General features: G+C 38.6%; 1 protein-coding gene across 1 annotated transcript in view; it reads right to left on the reverse strand.

Moving 5' to 3' along the window:
• PLOD2 (procollagen-lysine,2-oxoglutarate 5-dioxygenase 2) overlaps window positions 1-20295 on the reverse strand; it is a 52767-nt gene that overhangs the window by 20331 nt on the left and 12141 nt on the right. The window contains 7 exon segments of the mRNA XM_084267540.1: window positions 2200-2301; window positions 4424-4521; window positions 5242-5305; window positions 7234-7344; window positions 8467-8635; window positions 14164-14300; window positions 15777-15868. Of these exon segments, the coding sequence (XP_084123666.1) occupies window positions 2200-2301; window positions 4424-4521; window positions 5242-5305; window positions 7234-7344; window positions 8467-8635; window positions 14164-14300; window positions 15777-15868 (773 nt within the window).

A 20295-nucleotide genomic window follows, 5' to 3' on the forward strand; every position in this document is an offset into this window, starting at 1 on the left:
TAGGGGCTATAACCTTGTGTGATTACTAACACTCCTTTAGTACATGGAAGTGGGAACTGCTTGGCTCCAGTGTCTACACTAAAATCCCAGAAGCATGAACGAGCCAAACTAAGTTTTTTTTAAAAGTTAAGAATAAAAATTCCTACAAAGTGCATCTCCTCAAAGCAAGGAGTTCTCTGCTCCATCTCTCCCATCTCTCTTGCATCTCACCTTAGCAGAGGATTCATCAATCTAGACCCTGGTTCACCCTACTATCAAGAGTTGCCACCACATAATCTGAGTCTAGGTCAGAATGAACAATTCTTATACCCAGCATTTTGAGAATATTAGCTCTGAAGTTTTAATTCTTTCCAATTATGCCTCAGAAAAACACTTTAGGAATACCTAGTCTGCACCACGAAGTTGCACTTTCTCTGACAGTTTTCTCATTTTCACTAAGTTCATGTTTACCTTTCAAAGTTTACTTTTTCACAACCAGTAGGTGAGCATATAACAATTTTTGGAAGAAATATAGGACAATGCTGAAGTAGTACAAAGTCCAGGAACCCTTGCCACAAGAGGCACCAGTAAAGTCAGAGAATGGGCAAGGTCACCCTTTCCAACTGCACTGGGAATTCTCCATACAGCTTGTTTATGAGAGGAACAAGCAAAATCCTCAGCAGGTATGACTGCATCAGTGCAGAAAGTTAAATAAAACATTATGGGGAGAATGCTTAGAGGCCCAGAGCTGGTATTGCTATTTTCACTGAAAACTTCTTGTTAAGTAGCAACCAACCAGGCCAGAACAGAAAACGCGTTCAGAAAATGAAGTATTACTTGCGCTCAGAAATGCCTGAAGCAAACACTTCCTTTGAGTCCAAGGAAAAGTCGTCTTATTTTTGCTGGCAGAGTGGTGAGGTATTAAGTCCAAAGAATGAATTACAGTAAGGAAGACATGTTCCAAGTAGATATACATAAACTATAGGATGCCAGCCAGTAAATCATTACAAGTTACTCCACATTACTAGCTTTAAGATTTAATTGGTCCTCAACCATGTTTTAATTGCCAACACCATTAGGAAAAACTTAAACAACTTCTTTTCCTCAGGTAAAATTGTTGAGAGTGCAAACACTTTCAGCAGAACACCATCTGAATGTTGTATTTTCAAAGCAAAATTATTATTTTTTATGTATTTGTAAAGAATCTGAAAGTTATGGCAATTACAGCAGTAACTTTTTAAACTTATATCCCAGTCCATAAGCTGCTTATTATCCAGAAATCCTTTCACTTTATCCTTTCACTACAAGGATAACAAGCCACTATTTCTTTCATGCTATCCTCAACACGGCCCTCTAAGACCTGTTCTCATTCAAATCTTCAATACAGAACAGAAACGAAATAGCTGCTATAAACTGCCTGTTAAGAATAATCAGAATGTTCTTTCAAGTACAATTCTTACATTTCAATATGGTAATTTTAGTATTCACTCCGCCTAAAAATTAGAGTACAAGCCAAAATATTTGTAAAGACACTAAAGACTTCATGCTTGTAGCCAAGTAGAGTCAAAATAAGTTGCCAAATATTTTATATACAGACACATGCATGTTTACGTGTAAGTTTGTCCTATCTGAACTCTGAAGACTGAGCTGATATCTGATCTGAGTTACATCAGATTTATTCTGCAGTTACGTATTTGTATACACAATACAAATTTACATGGTGAAGCCTTTTTAACTCTTTGTATCTCAGAAAATAGTAAGTCGAATCATGTCAGTTAACTATTAACCTTCACTTGTAAAAGAAATTATCAAACAGATGCATATTCCAGTTCTTTGTAGCTCTTCAGTTATAAATCTGAAATACTTAAAGAGGTTTTCTACCTCCTAAAAATTCTAACTATTCACTATTGCATGTTTCAAAAAGGATTCATTCACCCTCAGTGAAAAGATGTAAGGATCTGGAGGGCTTTTGGGGATGGGATCAACTTCAGTAATATTGGGAAAACCTGTATTAAAACACATGCAAAAAAGCATTTCTAAAAGTATCGATATTTCTCATAAATTAAAAATCCATCTTTACTGTTACACATAGCAGAAGAAATTATCCTGAAGTGTCTACAGGACATAATATTGCATGCTAAAGCAGCTTTGCCTCAGAAATGACTATATACCTGTCAAATGCATTGAAAAGGGTTTCATTCTTCTGAAAAGTATTCTTACCGTTACAGTTGACAGGTCTAGTAAGTCTAAATCACAAATACTGCAACCAGTTTCCCGTGTCCACGCATTGGGGATATAGTTTCCCAAATAATTCAAGTGTATCTGGTAAAGAAATGAAGAATTCACATTAATGAAACATGCTTGAGAATGGTGATTAATACCTTTATAAGAATTCAAACTTACTTATCTTCTCCCTTATACCTAAAGGCAACTGATTATCTTCTTTTTACTTAAGATTAAAAAACCCCACAAGCCAAACATACAAAAATAGTTGGTAAAAGCTTTTTCTTCCTTTCATTTACAACCCAGAGACTATATTCTCCTAGCATCTACAATTATTACTTCAGTTAAACAAAAAGGTTGATAAAAACATAACTACCAAATAAATGCTTGTGTGACTTTGAAGACAGATTACAGATCATTCAGCTCTCAGAAGTTGCTAGACATGATTTCAATAAAAAAAATTCTTTTCTCAAATCTGATAATCATCAACATTTTATGCAAAACACAGAGTGACCACATGAAAAACATATAGAAAGAAAATGAAGATGACTGGTGCCAGCAAAATCTGGTTTTGACAATCTGTGTCAAGATTGAGAAGCCAGCCAGTGGGATATCTTTTAAAACAGCATCTAGCTTAACACATTTTTTAATTGGCACTGAACGAAAGATGTACTTTTTTCCTGTCAGGGCCTGGGTTGCCCTGCCCTCCTGGATTCCACTGGAAGTTTATGCAGAAATTCATTCTTCTCTACTGCCATTTGCAAACATTAAGGGCGCTCACGTGCCAGGGAAGTGTGCCTGACAGAAGGTATACTGATGTTCATTCCTGCTCTATCGTCCTCAGCGAAAAGTAGAATGACAGGATATATTTTTGCATAGAAAATAGACTCCAGTGCAATAGTCAGTCTGCATTTTAGCATATTTGGGCATTAGTTTATGTTTACAGAAAAATTATGAACAGAATCACAAAATCATAGAATGACTTAGGTTGCTTCTCTCAAACCATTTCAAAGAATCACAGACAGGTTTGGATTAGAAGGAACTTTACATATCATCTAGTGCCAACACCCTGCCATCATCAGGTACACCCTCCACTAGCCCCGGTTGCCCAAAGCCTCATCCAACCTGGCCTAGAACACTGCCAGGGAGGGGGGCAGCCACAGCCTGTGCCAGGGCCTCACCACCTTCATAGTAAAGAATTTATTCCTTAAAACTAATCTAAATCTGCCCTCTTCCAGAACTGATTTAGCTTAGTTTCAGAGATGTACCATAAAGTCTACAAAATGAGCATTTCACAAAAAAGTCATCACACTCAAGGAGAAAAAATAAAAAGAAAAGGAATTACATGTTAGGATAATTTAACATCCATTTCAAAGAGCAATGCTAAATAAATAGAGTACCTTTACAGTAAGCATAAGGAGCACATATTCAAGAAGAACTTAGAAAGTAACCATGCTCTACTCCATCCTTCAGCCAACCAAAGCTATCAGAAATGATACACCTTTACAATACTTTGCCATACAAAAAAAAATTAAATTGACATAAAACCAAAATTTAGCCATTCCTCCCTGTGAAAATGCCAGTGAATCCTTTACACACAGACAAGTGTTGCTGAAACAGCTGTTTCACAGTGAAGTCAGTGCTCTGCCATGAACCCAAATTTCCCAAGCCATAGGTACACTGCAGGCAGTGATCAATGACACTGAAGATGCAACAACAAAATGTACACACACACAAATTTTTGCCTATATACAACTTTTTTAATATACGTATATAGAAACACACACTAACGTCTATCATAGGATCAGATGTGTTACTGTTTCATACCACAGCCTGTGACACTTGCCTTGATTTTTCTGCCCTGAAAACCTATTCTTCTGATTACCATTTAATAATCAGATAGACATTCTTCACTAGCTTCATAAATTGTTTTGTCATAGTGAATGAGTTAACATTTGCTTACTTGCATCTCATATGCCATGCTGCAATGCATTTGGAAGCAGAGTGAGTTGTTTCACCAGCAATACCAAGTTAGTGACAGCAAAGTAACATGGAGAGAGCTATTAGAATGTGGGGGGTTTATCCTTGCAATCCTTATTATCATTAATTGGAAGGTGTTCTATGACTGTTTCCGACTCTTTCACTATCATTTTTGCCTCTATTAAAATTTCTGTCTTTGCACAAAAAAAAAGAAGAAAGAAAGAAAGAAACTGTCACTCACTTTAGTTGGACCATTTCCATGAACTGTGACTGGTAATGTGTCATACATTGAATTCCTTGCTCTTACTTTTCCTTCTTCAAATTTCAAAAGGACTTCATCTGCAAATCAAAGATTGTATGGTAATAAGAGTTTCTAAATATGAGCTATAATTTTAGAGTTCTTGATCTCACTGTTGCTATCACTATCTATTTTACTTATCTGGAAGCCTTTGTTCATTTTCTATTTCACTAGATCTTGAATTCTAAGCTCTTTATGCTAAATAAGGTTACACCAGAGTTTGCCCTTAGCAGCCTTCAGTATTTGAATAAAATCTGCTTTAAAAATAATACTAATTTTGTGCAAATGCCATTCATAGAGAAATCATAGTTATTTCAGGTATGATCTCACTATAAAAAGTTGTTCCATAATTGGATGTTAAACGCAAGAGAGGAAGTTTGCACAATGCCATTTTTCAATTTAAATTCATGACAGCTGAATAAAAGGAAATTCTACATTATTCCACATTGGATTTTATTACAAACATCCATTTGATTAAGAACCCATAAAATGCAATTTTAACTATTAATCTCACTCTTGTGACTACGTTTGTGAAAGACACGGAAAAACGGTTCTCAACTTTGCATTCAATGTTAACTGCACTTATTGAATTATTTTATTTTAAATAAAAATTTTGTCAATAGAAGGAATCAATTAATAATAAACCCAAAAGACCTGTAACTTTTAACCCATCCAAATATTTCTTTAAAACAAACATATGTCTTGGGAACAATATTAATAGTTAAGCAGAGAAACACACAACATGGAAATCATACACTTACCAACAGCCCCATTTAGGGTCTGGAAAATGGTACATTTGTGATCCAAAGTAATGTTAATGTGTTCCTGAAAGAAAAGAAGCAAAGATGTTGAGGTATTCTAAAAGCCAATGTTTTTATGGTTATACTGCAGTGACAGCAAGTAATCAGGCAGAACTACTCTACATATTCATCTCTTAGATATAATTCTTAATTTTATACTGTTATGTTCTTCTGTATTTGAGTTGTGTGGCTGCATAGTAATCAGATTTATGCACACAAAAACTTTATTTAAACTTAAAAGGTCATAAATCTCTAAAGTAACCAAAATTTGATAGCATAAACAAAAACAAATTGTGTCCTATATTAAAAAAATTATTAACAAGCCTTGGCCAAGCAACAAAATGTTGTGTGCTTCACAGTCAAAAATACAAAAGCCAAATTCAAGTATCGTGTAAAAAAACCCCCACAACAGTGGTTTTGAACCATATTCCTAATATTGTATCAGTAATCCTACCCAGATTCTTATTTACAGAACCTTTTTTCAAGTGTTAACACGTTAAACCTTTAAAGAACATTTTAAAACCCTTATAACAGATAACATCTTGTTTTGGTCTTCCAAGATTTTGTTACATCTTCTACAGCATTGCACATTTCCATGCAGAGAATTAGTGCTAATATACAGTACAGTACCCCAAGCTAAGCACCACTGAGGCATTTTAAATCACAGTGCAGTAAGTGCACTGTGCAGAGGTGCATTTTTTTTCCATCTAGAAGCCAATCTATTTAGACAGCAAAGTCAGCTTTAATGTGTCTATACCCTGTACTTTCAATTGCATATCTAGCATCTGACCTAACTTGCATAACATCAGTTCAAACATTAAGGGCTGGAAGGCATGTCCTATGAGGAGCAATTAAGGACTTTGGGAGAAGGAGAGAAGGGTGACCTCATGGCTCTCAACAGCTTCCTGTGGAGAGGGGAATGGAGAGATGGGTGATGAGCTCTTGCTCCCGGATGCATGCAGCAAATTGTTCAAAGCTGCACCAGAGGAAGTTTAGACTGGACATCAGGAAGGATTTCTTCAACAAGAGGGTGGTCTAACTCTGGAATAGGCTTCTTAGAGAACTGGTTGATGCCCTAAGCCTGTTAGTGTTTAAAAGGCACTTGGACTTAAGTCTTATACAAAAGAAAATAAAAGCCCTTAATAATGTCCTTTATCAGCCCTGAATTGATGCAGTAGTTTGACAGATAGGCCTTTCCAGTTTCTCTAATTTCTTTTATCTCTGTACCTGTACAGATATTTCAGGCCTAACAATGGAGAAACATGGATTTCAGAAACTTCAAATCTTCACAAGCACAGAAATGCTCAAAATCAACCTCAAAATTCTGCAGTATCAGCTTCCAAGTGTCATCCAATATGTTGTTAACTTTCCTTAGCCCTCTTTGGCAGCATCAGGGCCATGCCTCTGACATCTATCATGCTTTAATGTTGCTACACAGCAGAGAACTTCGTTAAGCTTGGGCACGGAATGGTCTTCAGAAGAAATTTATGACACAGCCTTACTGAATGTGTCCGCACAAAAAGCTGAAGAGTCAGAGGCAGCTGCAGGCAGGATCCGAAATGGCAGCACACCAAAATATAAAACACTGGATCAGGAAGTAGTTCAGTGACACCCTGGAAAAATGCCACACTCTCCAGCCGCCAAAGTGCCGACTACATGGGACCCTCATTGAGATGAATGAGTCCAATCATAAACCTCAGAGCTATTATTTCTAACAACGAAACACAACCTGCCTGGATCTGCAGACAGCCTGAAATCATATATCAAGTCATGACCCTTTGGAAGCCTGTTCATCACTACGACAGTAGGAACCTCTGGAGAACAAACACGACCGTCAACATGGCACTCAGCAATAAAGAGACAGCATTCCTTTTATTTTTATCTCCTGATGTTTTGTGAGGAGCATCATGTTATTTCAAGCAGAAAGAAATGAGAAAGCCAGTCACTACCTACCCTTGCCAGTGGGTCAATGTAGATTTTGGTGTAAAACAGCTGGTCATCATCATTATCCTGCAAATTCCATTGCTGCACAATACGATTTATATGCGGAGCATAACCAATAAATCCTGCAATATCACACACAAGTTATTTCCATATAAAGCACTACTGTGCCAATGCTGTTCACCAGTCAGGGATTTCATTCTGACTATTCAGTGCCAGAAAAGTATGAAATTCATATAACTTGGCTGAAAATCCATTTTTCTTCCTGTGATATGTACCAGTTCTGTTTTAAATAGTTCATAGTTAAGGGTTATTTTTATGTTAATACGAACAGAGATCTGTCCCAAGACCTTCAAAGTATGAGATTAGAATACTATTGTTCCCAAGAAGCCCATCTGTGGAAACTGTTTCATTTTCATCAATCACTTCTTGCTGGCAGAGAAGCCTGAATGTAATAGTACCAGAACTACACAGAGAATTCAATTCAAATCCAATATACGTTAAATTTAAGCCAAAACAAAACTGACAGGGCAGACAGGTGAGGTGAAAAAAAGAATTGGGACAGTCACAGACGTGCACACCACCCAGCCCTATGAACCTAGGAGAAGTAACATACTCAGCAGTAGTTAAACAGTATCAGTGTCAGTGTGTGTATTAATCAACTGTAAAATTATTACTGAAGCTGGTGTTTAAAGGAGAAAGGACTCTAGAATTAGAACATGTCATTGAGATTAACAGGAGTAATCCACACTTTTCTCAGAATGAACTGCCTAAGCCATGCTGAGGAGCAGGCAGAGCTATCAGCCCATCTACACTGTTCACGGAGATCCCCAAAAACAAGGTAGCCAAAAGTTCTGTGGCCCAACTAAACTGTTCCTATAAACAGCACGTACTGATTTGACTGGGTTTTTACACTAGTTTGCCACCAACTGAAGCTACTTCAGAAACAATTTAGTCATCCCTGCACAGTATTTCATGGCAAGGCACAGTTGCTTCCTAGACTGCTACTTTATTTACCTACTTTTTACAAATTATGCTAAATAATGCTGTGTAAGTTTGACTGAAAATGATTTTGAGTGCAGAAGAGGAGCTATTCAAGTGAGGAAGGAAAAGGGAAGAGTAGGACAGCAAATGCAGCCCTTGATTTTGTACTTGGGGAATTCAGGAATAGTTCCTCATACAAGTGCATAAAACAGATAACAGAACTGAGTCGTGTTTAAGAGTTTAATGCATTCAAGAATCACACTTGCCTCCTGAGTTCAAGAATCGTTTTCCACTCCGGACAACAGGATACTTGTCAGCGAGCCTTTTATCCGGCCAAATCAGTCCGTCTGCTGCAAACACCACTTTATGATTAGTTTCCTGAAACTTCTGTAAGAGTTCTTCAGGACCCCCCGCAAAGATAACATCATAGCTGAAAATAAAGAAAATATAACAATTAGTTTTATTTTAATGCTCCTATGTTCAAAACTACATTTCCAAATTTTAAAGTCACATGGCAGTCCCTTTATTCTGAAAAATTTCTCATTACATCATATTTTATTCATTAAATCATACTTTACTATCATGCAAAAATCCTATACCCTATTAGGAGAAAAACTACAATCAATAGTATATGTCCAGTACAGTTCTCCTTTCTATTTACACTCTTTAAAAAAAACCAAAAGCAAACCTTCCACGTTTTAGACATTCTTTTTCCCTCAGATTTTGTCTACCTGAAATTGAATTTCACCTTTCCTATCTTTACTCAAAATACATTTGCCCCCTTTAGAAAACTGTTTATGTGCTTAGGAACGACAAAAACAACCCCCCAAAAAACCCCAAAAGTTAGCAGATGGAGTAGAGCTGAAAGATGATTTAGGTGACTCACGGAGAAACTCTAGATGATCATGGTCCACAACACAACAGCAATGACTTTCTTCTTATCAAGAATGTACTTAGCTATTTCTCAATAAGTCTAGTTGCCCATAAACTTAAACCGTATTGCATCCTGACAATATATAGATTTCTACTCCAACCTCTTCAATGTGCTGAAGTCTTCAGGAAGCTCTAAACTTTGCAATACCTATTTAAGGAAAACTTCACCTGCCTTTATGTATTCATCAAATCTGCCTCACAACTCCCATTGAGGACAAAGACCTAAGGATGGAGGGCTCATCTCTAAAAACAGTGGTTTCCACAGCCAAAGGTCAGCAGCAGTACCCCAGAACAGAAAAAATTATCACAAAGTTTCAAACAACAAATTATCACAAGTCTAGTGTTTTCTTCTTGTTGAACCATATCTAAACCAATGCCTGGGGGGAGGGAGGACAAAACAAAACAAAAATTTTAAAATATGTGTTAATTATTAAATTATTCAGAGTATTCAGAGCATAAGGTTCCTTTGTTTTTACCTGAAATCTACATACAAAAGCATTAATGTGCAAATTGATTTGAGTTTCTTTTTACACAGCATGCAACCGTGACACAGAGAATGTGACTGGAATCATGTCACAGATAATCTGCTGCTTCAGCATCATCTCAGCCTCAGAGCTTCCTTATCTGACCTAAGGTATATTCTTGTTCCACACATTTACCTTAGCAATCATCATCCCTGATATAGTGCTAAGAAACAGTGCAGGTACCAGAAATCAAAAGTCTAATTTTTTTTCTTGCAAAGTCTTTTGTGGGGCTGAGGGAACCACAGCCACACCTTCACCTGCAGGATACGCAGCTTTTCGAACTGCAATGTATTACTCAGCAGTAGTGCCAAGAGATCAACCACTGCTGACTTCTAGTAATTTTTTACAGAACTTCTGAAATTATTTCAAAAAGCTTTTCATCAAAGGAAATTTCATGCAATTGGCCTAAGAGAACTGAACAACAGCTGGCTTACAAATGCTACAGAGACGACTTCCACCGCAGAGCAAAGTATGAACCCTGGAGAGGAAGTGTGTTATGTAGTCTATATAAAGTAAGTGGGTTTCTGAAAACTCTCACTGTTTTGTTTTTCTGTAACTTTGGCAGAAGAATGGATGAAAAAAAAAAATACTGTACATCTTGGAGCTTCCCCAGTTCTGCAAAGCTGCCTGTTTCTGCCCAAATATACAGAAATATACTTCCCTCCCTTTTCCATTCAGTTGGTGCAGCCTGATTCAAAGCCAGAACGAGCCTGAAGAACAAGCAAGAAACAGGAGACGAGTTCAAGACAGACAAAAACAGAGGTTTGTCTGAGGCTTTAACATAACAGCTTATGGCAGGTTGTGCTTCCCCTCTTTGATCAGGCTAGTGCTGCTGCTGCAATGACTTGCAGCTGAAGGAAGGAATGAAACACCCCTGGAACCCCTTTTCTTTTTCTAGAAAAGAAAGCTGAAGTTGAGCAACATGCTGGGCTAGCCACAAGCCTGCTTGTGAGAGGGATGTGCCACTTAACACAGCACAGTTTATAATAAAAAGCACAGTACAGACCTCTGTCCAGGGCTGCTACACTGCATTAGCAATTGTTGTAAACTTTACACACAGGTATTACACAGGGGTATGAACCTATGTTTTCTACTAATTTTCACAGCCCTCTGTTTTGTCAAGAGGTGGTTTACTGCCACAACAACTCTTTCTGGGCAGGACCTCCACCAGCCTTCTGCCCCTCACTGCCAGTCTTCCCATCCACTGCTTATGATGCTCTTGCTTTTCTCTCCAGGCAACAGGAAAACTGCTGGAGTCAGAATAAAACCTATTAAATCCATCATTTGCTTACCTGCTATGTCAGATTACATCCAGCTTATCCATCACTCAATCTCTTCTGTAAGGGAGGATTCACCTCAGATTTACACTACTAAGATCATCATAAACGGGCCCCTGATAGTTTATACTGTTATTAGGGCTGATGAACATGTCTTACTTTGAACAGCACCTCAAAACTGGGAGAAGGGAGAAAAAAATGTAGAAATATCCAGGAAAAGGCAGGCTGCCTTGGCAAGCTGAAAAAGCTCAGATACTTTTATTTATACTTCGTAAAACCTTCCAATTAGGTAGAAAGGATGGGGGGTGTGGGGAGAAGAAAGTTTCCACAACTCCGATCCCATTTCCTGAAGCTGCCAGATGGCAGATGCTTGGGCTGGAATCCACCCATCCCTCCTCCTCTTTTGGACCAGCAGAGCACCCCAGCTATGCATCCAGCATACACAGGGAAACAGCAACAGTGGCTCAGGTCCTCTAGAGCTGAACATACAATTTTTGTATCCACAACTTTCATAACAATAAGGAGATGTTACTATTGGAGCCACGGGTTAAGAGTTCAAAACATAGAGAAGAGAGAGCTTATTAGTAACCAGCAATTCAGGTCCCGTCTTTCATCCTGTATAAAACTGTTCAGCCACACAGCCATTCTTTCATTTACACTGTATCCCACTGTGATCACAGTTGACATGTAGAAAACTTCATTATCCCTCACTTTCTGACAAATGTTTTTAAAAAAAACCCACATCAAAAAAAAAAAAACCCTGAGAAGCTTCAGAAGTCATCCACAATAAGAATAGATGGCTTTGGGAGTTCTGGATGAGTAGTCACAATAGCAACCATTTTATCCAGTCTGCACTGGCCATTAGCCAGTTCAGTCTGAAATGGTCCAAAGTAAACCAGAGGTTTGTTCTTGCAAAAATAAGCCTAATCTAAATAGTGTTCCATCTGCAGACAAATCAGTTTGCTATCTGCACCTAGACATAAGCTGTCCATAAGTTCAAAGTATTTTCAGAATTGTGAGACATATAAAAAAAGCCAAAAAAAATGACAAGAAGCTGTATTAAGTGAACCCCCAAGACTAATATTCCAAATGCTTTACAATGAACATAATAGAAAACATTTGAAAAAGTAAGTTCACCATATTTGTCTTTTCCAAACTTACTGCAACATTGATAAACATCTGAATTGCACACCAGGATTCATGGAAATGAAAAAGCTTATTAGAATTAAACAATGCTAGAATCAGCAAACTATTCCTTCTCCTATTTGGAATCAGTTTCACTGGCTTTGAATCAAAATGGGAATTATGGACCTCAGTTGGGAGGCCTTAAATCCTGTGCTTTTTCATGGCAAGGAAGCTTAAGCATCTCCACTATACATGGTCCTCTGTACTCTCTCTCATCCCTGCCAGCAGACAGCCTGCCCCTCAAGAGAATATATTGTACTGGAGAATCTACCCAAATTTGATAATAAATTTGCACATTTTACCATATAAGGAGAAAATAGTTATGAAGTGGGATAATACATTTGAAGACAAAGAAATTCAATGCAAGTAGCAAGTACTTGGGAAACATTTGATTCATCCAAGCATTTAGTAAAGAACAAAATAATCTCCAAATTAATCTTATTTTTTTTCAGTTATCGCATGATCAGTACAATAACGATATGAACAAACATGTAATAAATTTACTTTTGGAAAGACACTTTTTCGGCTTACCAAATGCAATAATGATCAAGTCAATACGAAAAAAATCAAAAATGAAAAACTGGACATAACTCCAAAGTCCGTTATTTTTACTTTTTGTAAGTTTATAAAGAAAACATTCAGTGTAATGTTTCCCTTATAAAGGTTGTTCATAAATCGGTTAAGACAATTTTGACACTTTCTAGCTCGAACTTCTACTTGTTATAATAGGTAAAATTAAAATAAAACCCCAAAACAAACAAGAGCAGCATCTTTAAATTAGCTACCAGTTTAGCAACTGGCCTAAATTCTTAATTTTTCAACAATAAAAAAAAGCTTTCCAATAAAGACCACTGTCTGACCACCTTCCCTCTTTTGATGTCTGCTGTATAAATCCTGCCAAATCTCTAACTTGCAAAAGGTTCCCTAAAACTCTTCAGCTATACTTTTTTGTTTTTTAATTTGAAAGTAAATTTAAAAAGCAGGTTAAAAGATGAAAGAAATTCTGGGGCAGACATTCCAACATGACTTGGCAACAGCAGCATGAACCCATGCACAAACCTCTCCCAGCTTGCACTCAGGTACCTCCTCCTCAAGGCTGCTTGTCTGGAATCAGGGCTTCACATCCCCCATTCAGGACTTGGGCCTGTACCTTCCTTGCAGGGATTCTTTAGAACTGAGTCTGGGTAACTCTGGTTAATGCTAGCATGGAAGAGCTTGGCGGCTGCTGTGAGCTGGATTCTTAGCTGCTCTGATCATGCTCTTGTCACAGGAGCAAAAGAACAGTAGGAGGGGGAAAAGGAAGAAAAAAGAGAAACACAGAGAGAGACATGCAACAGAAAAAGCAGGATTTGAAAATGTTTGAGCTCCCTGTTCTCTGTGACAGAGAAAAACCTATCTGGCCTCCAGTGAGAATGTTCAAGCACAGCTGTGCTATGAGCTATAATCTGGCACCTGCAGCAGTACTGTCTCTTCATCCTTCCATCACATGTACAGCACAGGCAGCAGGGGTATATTTGGCACAAAACCTTTTGTTTTGGTTCTCTTAACAAGCAAAAGAAGTTCTCCCATTAAGTGCTTTCCCCAGAGGTCCATTTTCCAGCTTCCTCCATATCACTGTTACTTCATGGAACAAGATCATGCTCTGGTCCCTACTGGCCACTGTATTTCTGAAGCTGCTTTTGCTCCCCCCTCACCCCATTCCACACTCCCAGCCCACAACCACGTCCTGTCCCTACCACAGCTGAACAGGGAGATGACAAAATGCTTGCCTAAAAGCCTGTCAGTTCCCAGTAATATTCTTTTTATCCCCCCTGAGGCAGCAGAACTATGAACAGCTCTCACATCTGTAAATCCATTTAAAAAGCAACAATTGCTCCAAGAGCAATTTACTATTTTTATGAATGGAGAAAAATGGAAGCAAACTCTCTCAAATAAACAGTGAGGGGGAAAACCAGCATGCAACTTTCAGCATGTTGCAGCAGCTACTTTTGCATGCCTACCAGACTAAAATGTAAAGGCAACAAGCCAGGTTTGCTCACCATTCAACAAACATTACAACCAGGTCCTCTTGATCAGCATAGCTTTTTATGCCTTCTTTCAGCAGTCGAACTTTCTGCCCTCCACCAATAGAGTTAGGCAACTCACCACCTTTCCACTCTTCACCTTTTCCAAGTACCTGGAATAAGAAAAAAAAAAAAAAAATCCCTTTCTGCTAATACCCAAAAACAAGAGGCTTTTTAAAGCAGACCCTTATTGGAAGCAGATGTTAAAGCAGAAGCAACACATTAAAGCATAGCAAGCCAGAATTTCCAGCATTGTAAGTTTTCCATGTCTGAAGCAGCATTCAGCACAATGACATCACTGCAAAAACATGAGAGAGACATTTCTTAACCAAATAAGAATCAAGCAATTGCCTGCTACCACCATTTAGTGAAATACGTTTCCTTCAGGGGAAAAAAAAATAAATCTAATAATTGTTTCAAAGCCTGTACCAGAGAAACATCCTGAATGAGACCTTTAAAAGTCAATACAATCACTTTAGGAACAGGACATGCAAGAGACCTTGGTGAATGAGGGCATTATTAATAAAAATTGCAACTCCACTCTTTCTGAAATCCCTCCAGAACACTCATATACAAGGAAAGGATAAGCTCCCCACTGTATCAGCTGCACAAAACTCCTCCCTAGCCAAGCACTATAGTGAATTACATCTCAAAAAAAAAAAAAAAATCTTTACATTTTTTGTGGTTTTTGAACATGTTTTTGGAACTTACAAAAACCTGGAAAGGCTACATTCCATGATGTTGTGGGCACATTCACAAAGCTAATAGATGTATCCAGAGTTCAGGCTTCTTGGGTGCCTTAGTACAGTATTATCATATTAGGAAAAGTTCTCTCAGTGTTCTAAGTTCAGTGGTAGAAGTCAAACCTCAGACTCTTGAATAATTTCCTATTTATAGTGTAGACAGTATGTTAAGCAAGCAGAAAAACTTCATAAAGCCATCAGAATTCCTGGATTTTCTCTTGCAGAACCAATTTGTGGAGAAAGTTTAGAAGAAGGCTCGTGCCCTTCCTTTTTCCCAAGTTCATGCAGAGGCCAACCTCAGTACATGACTTACAGAGACATGGAGCAGCAGGAAAGGCTAACAAGGATAGAAACATTTTGTCCTCTCAGAGAATTACAGGTTCCTAGGAAACACATTGAAACTTTCAGTTGTGGCCCTCACTCCTTCTCCACAGCAGGAATCTAGCCTTGTTTGAAGAAGGAGACATTCAAAGCCCACCTGGAGTGCAGTGCAGATTCCAGAAGCATTCATGCAAATAAAATCAGACACATTCAAAAGCAAAGCTATGGAATACATCATGACAGAACCTATAAGTGACTGAGGGCACTGATCACAATAGCTACTAGTCTGTAGACCAGTTCCTAAGGCCATGGAAGAAATACCCTCCCTTGGTCATTAGGAGGGGGACCATCAGGTAAGCAACAGGGACAGCAGCAGGGCCATATGCAAGTGCCCTACCCACACCCAAGCTCTGTAATTGTTTTACTGACTCCAGCATTCAAGGAAGCTAATACTGTTTCAGTTACTGTTTCACTGCATCCTAAAGTCTGTATAGGATAAATATTTGGTATGAAAATATACAATACCTTTATTGTGTAGTTGAAATGCTTTGCAGTTTGCATGAACCGGTGAAAGCCATCAGTTTCTTTAGTTGCTACAGTAAAAACTAGTAGTTTATCTGAGGGAGAAAAAGAAGGAACATGTATTAATATGTTTCCAGGCCACAGTTTATAACATAGAAATGCACTGAACAGCACTGGATCGAGGGGCTTCATGTTCTGTATGTCATTCAGAGTGATAAAGTCACTGTTGTATTATAGGTGCAAGACATCATCTAACCAGAACTGCTATGGACAAGGGTACTGTATTTAAAATAATCCTCAGGAAAAGGAAGCAAAGAAATCTAATTCTGTAAACAACCAGCTCAAGACATGAAAACCAAGCTAGTATGACTACTGGACAGGAAGGAATCTTCAAAACAAAAATAACTTCTGACTTTATCAGTCTGAACTAATCCTGTGACCTCTTATCAAAGGACTGAATGGTAGTCCCCTGAAAGCAGGTGGTTCATATTTTTCATTAAAATCGGGGGGCAGGGGGAAGAAGCAGCAGCTGTGGAAACCAATCCCCCAACAGTCAGCATTTTGTGCTTTTAAGGCTCTGGGCAAAGACAAAAGAGTGCATTTGAGGGGTTTTATTCAAAGCATCTGTGAATTATAACAGTGCTAACTTTGCCCTCTTGCTGTATCCAGGTAAATGACCATGCAACCTTTTCATATCCCAGAACGTTTGGCACAGTTCAAATGAAGCCATGAATTCCCACTAAACAACTTCCTGATTAAAATACTGAACATTCAGTTCCCTATGCAATATGCTGCATAATCAGGGTGTGTAATTCCAAGATATGAGGAAGACAGTACCCCTATCCAACCTCAAGTATTTGCTCAGACCCGACTGGATCCCAGGGCACATTGCAGTTCCCCAATTTGGTCTGAGTTCACACAACAGCTGCCCTCTAAACAGAGCCCACGAGATCAATATGGTTCCTGTTGTTGCTTCACTTTCCTAAAAAACATCCTCTAGGTTTATCTTCACCAGTACAGTAACTTGTACTAGAGATCGATACTGTGGAAAACCATCCCTATTAACCCTTTCAGCCTTATCCACCATCAGACTTAGCAGCCCTCAGACACCCAAGATGTCATCCTGAGCATATTCAAATCAATTGCCACTTGCCATTTTGCATTTGACACCAGCAAAATTCACACACAAGATGATAATCCACTTTCCACCTTGTAGAAGAAATGCACACTGCTAGTTACTCATGCGATGTTCTGCGGCCAAGTAGTAGGGTACTCCATGTGTACCTCTGCTCAGTCAAGCAAAAATCCCTAATTACTTTTATTTTTTTTTTCTAATGAAATTCAAGTCTGTCTAACATAGCCATAGCAGGCAAACTGTGGAGACTACTGTCAGGAGTCACTGACATTCTTTCCACTGAAATTAGGCTTAGATTCAGTACCAGCCAACACTTCACTTCCAAGAACACTCATACCAAGTCAGACAGTGGTCTGGCTAGTCCATCCCCAACAGAGCAGTAACACTGTACATAAGGAAGAGCAAGAATAAGACAAGTATATATGATGCTTTCTCTGCTATATCAGTCTCAGTTTATGGGTTTATTGACCTGGGTGTGGTTTCTGTATATTCTGAAACACTTGGTCCACCTTGTGACATTGCTCTCATCTAATCATGTATTGAACTGATAGAACTTTTAAGCAATGACAGCACCACATGTCCAGTACCTACTCCAGGAAGAACAATCTTCAATGACTTAAGCAGGTGACTTTTTTTTTTCTGACACAGATCAAGTTCTTCAACTACAGACAACATCTCTACCTGCCCTCCATGCACAATTCTGAGAATCTCACATCCTGTCACAGCTGTTGTTTTTTTTTCCCTTCGGCTCCTTTATCTCAACAGTCCCAGTGAAGATTTTAACTGCTGGCTCTGCTGAACCAGACTGACACTCCTGCAACACAATACACAGCAAAGAAACTGCAAATACTTCAAATGCATCAATCAGCAATTTGAATACCCAAAACTTTTAGAAAGACTAATCATTCCATCGTTCTCTGGACTAAGCATAGGCAGTCTCTTGAAGGCAAAAATTAGAAGAAAATCCCACAAGTACATCTCAGAAGGATAGTAGAACCTCCCCAGAGGATTGCAGTGCAATGTGTTCAACAGACACACTGACTCACCAATAGATATACACACAGCAATGTATTATATGATTCAACACCTTCAAAAACATTTATTCTAAAGGTCACCTAACATAATTCTACAGGAGTCACCACAGAATGAATATGATACCTTAGAATATGACTAAAACAGAACTGAAGACAGAGTACAGGATTTGTCTATATGGAAAAAATTACAATTTTTTTTGTTGTTGTTGAAGCACTGTATCTTCAGAGGGAACTGGAAATATCTGATCACACCACACCATCACCAAATGAAATTCACTATTGAAGGCTTCCTAAGTAACCAGCCAAGCACTAACTGTAACTGTGGAATTTGGTTTGGGGTAGACATATTTTACACCTACACATTCCTGAGGAATGTTAACAGCAAGGATTGCTAAAATCTGTACTTGACAACATGATGTAAACATCAAACTGTGGGCTGCATCAGGTTCTTCCCATAGACAGTAAGTCACAGACAGTAAATCAATGTAGAAATACAGTTTGGCACACAAAAAAATAAGCTACCATTCTTTACGGGATACTGTTACTCTCTTAATGGAGCCCACAGTAATTCCACCTACACATTACTCATGTATTTCAAGATTCATTATGGAGCCTGGTAAGTTACTTGAGTTTTGTGGAACAGGAAGAAAGAGAAAGATGTGCCAGGGATTTCAACCTGAGTGATGTAAACTGGAGAAAGCTGAGCAGACAAACAATACAGTTTAAATTCACAAGAAACTGAAAGACAACCTGTATTAAACTTGCAGCCAATGAAGCAATCTAGCATAGACTGCCTGAGTCAGGTTTGCAAACAGTCACAGAGCAAATGAGAAACTATTTTTATAAAAGTATTACTCACATTGAAAAAGTTTTCTTTTTAGCACACTTGTCAATGGCCTTCACTTAATTACAGATTAAGAGGTTTCCATGTCTCTGCTGCACCACAGAATTTTAGGTGCACATGGTACTTAAATAATCTTCAAGTGCGGCAGAAGCACAATTACAGCATTTAGAGTCTGAGAATCACAAAATTACAAGGTTGGAAAAGACCTTTAAGATCATCAAATCCAACCATTCCTGTCCTATGCTAAACTATATCCCTAAGTACCTCATCAATCCTTTTTTAAAACACATCCAGGGATGGCGACCCAATCACCTCCCTGGGCAGCCTGTTCCAGGCCCTGACAAACTGGAGTTTCTTTATAGATTATTTAGCCTTTGTTGAGCTTTTTTGAGGGGTTGTGGTTTGTTTGGGTTGGTTTGGTGTGGGTTTTTGAAGTAATCTGTGACTGACCAAAAAGCAATGAAACATGCTTTTATTCTGTCTATAGTGCACATGGAGAGGCAATGCAAAACGCACTAAATGGTAACTGGCACATTTTAGAAGGAATTATTAATCAAATGAGACAAGCTGACCCATTCTCTTCTAGCTAGCAGTATGCTAGAAAAATATTAATGTAATTCCTGTAGGTTCCTATGATTTTATTTAGATGTAAATGACAACTTGCACCAGTTTTACTGGCAGAATTCCATTAAGCATAGCACAAGAGATATTTGTTCCTTCCTTTCTGTGGCAAGGAGTGAAGAGAATGCTTCTGACCAACAAATACTCCTGCCAATTTTTTTTTTAACCTTTTAAAATTCATTCACTTTGAAAAAAATCTATTCCTTCTTTACTACATTTAGGTGTAACAACCACTTAGAAAACCTGTCCAGTTTGTGTCTAGTAACACAAATCTAAAGTGACATTGATAAACACACAAGAGTATAAACATACAAGTACAATACAGACCCCAGGAGAGTAAGCTTAGTCAAGTGCTGTTTCCATTTCAGGATGTGTTCAGCTACATTTATTTTAGCTGCAGCCACCCAAAGTGTCCCTGCTGTGCAGACCAAGTTTGGTCCCATGGAGAGCCCTGCCAGTGCAGAGGTTCAGTGCAGCACCAGAGCCCTTACCACAGGCCAAGTCACACGTTAATGTCACACTGAGAGGTCGAATGCCTAGACCCAAGACTCTGCCATCATTGCTGTGCCAGCTCCAGGGCTCCAGCTGTGCAATGAAGACCTAGGCATAGCAGTGGAAAGCTGTCTGCAATTACTCAGACCCCAAGTTGCCACTATGGCCCAGTACTCCCCAGTGAGCAAGCCACAAAATTTTCAGTCTTTGCAAAAACCCCACAATGAATTCTAGCTGCAGCAACATCGTTCCTGCTTCACCATCCACTTTGGCACAAATCTCTGCCCTCCAGCCAGGTATCTACCCTAAGGAGCTCTGCTCCACATAGGTATGTACTTGAGCTGTCCAGGTCCTTAAGCCTGACTATCCTCCTCACACACGGGGGCAAATAAACAC

The sequence above is a fragment of the Gallinula chloropus genome, assembly GCF_964237585.1.
Source record: "Gallinula chloropus genome assembly, chromosome: 8".
Lineage (NCBI taxonomy): Eukaryota > Metazoa > Chordata > Aves > Gruiformes > Rallidae > Gallinula > Gallinula chloropus.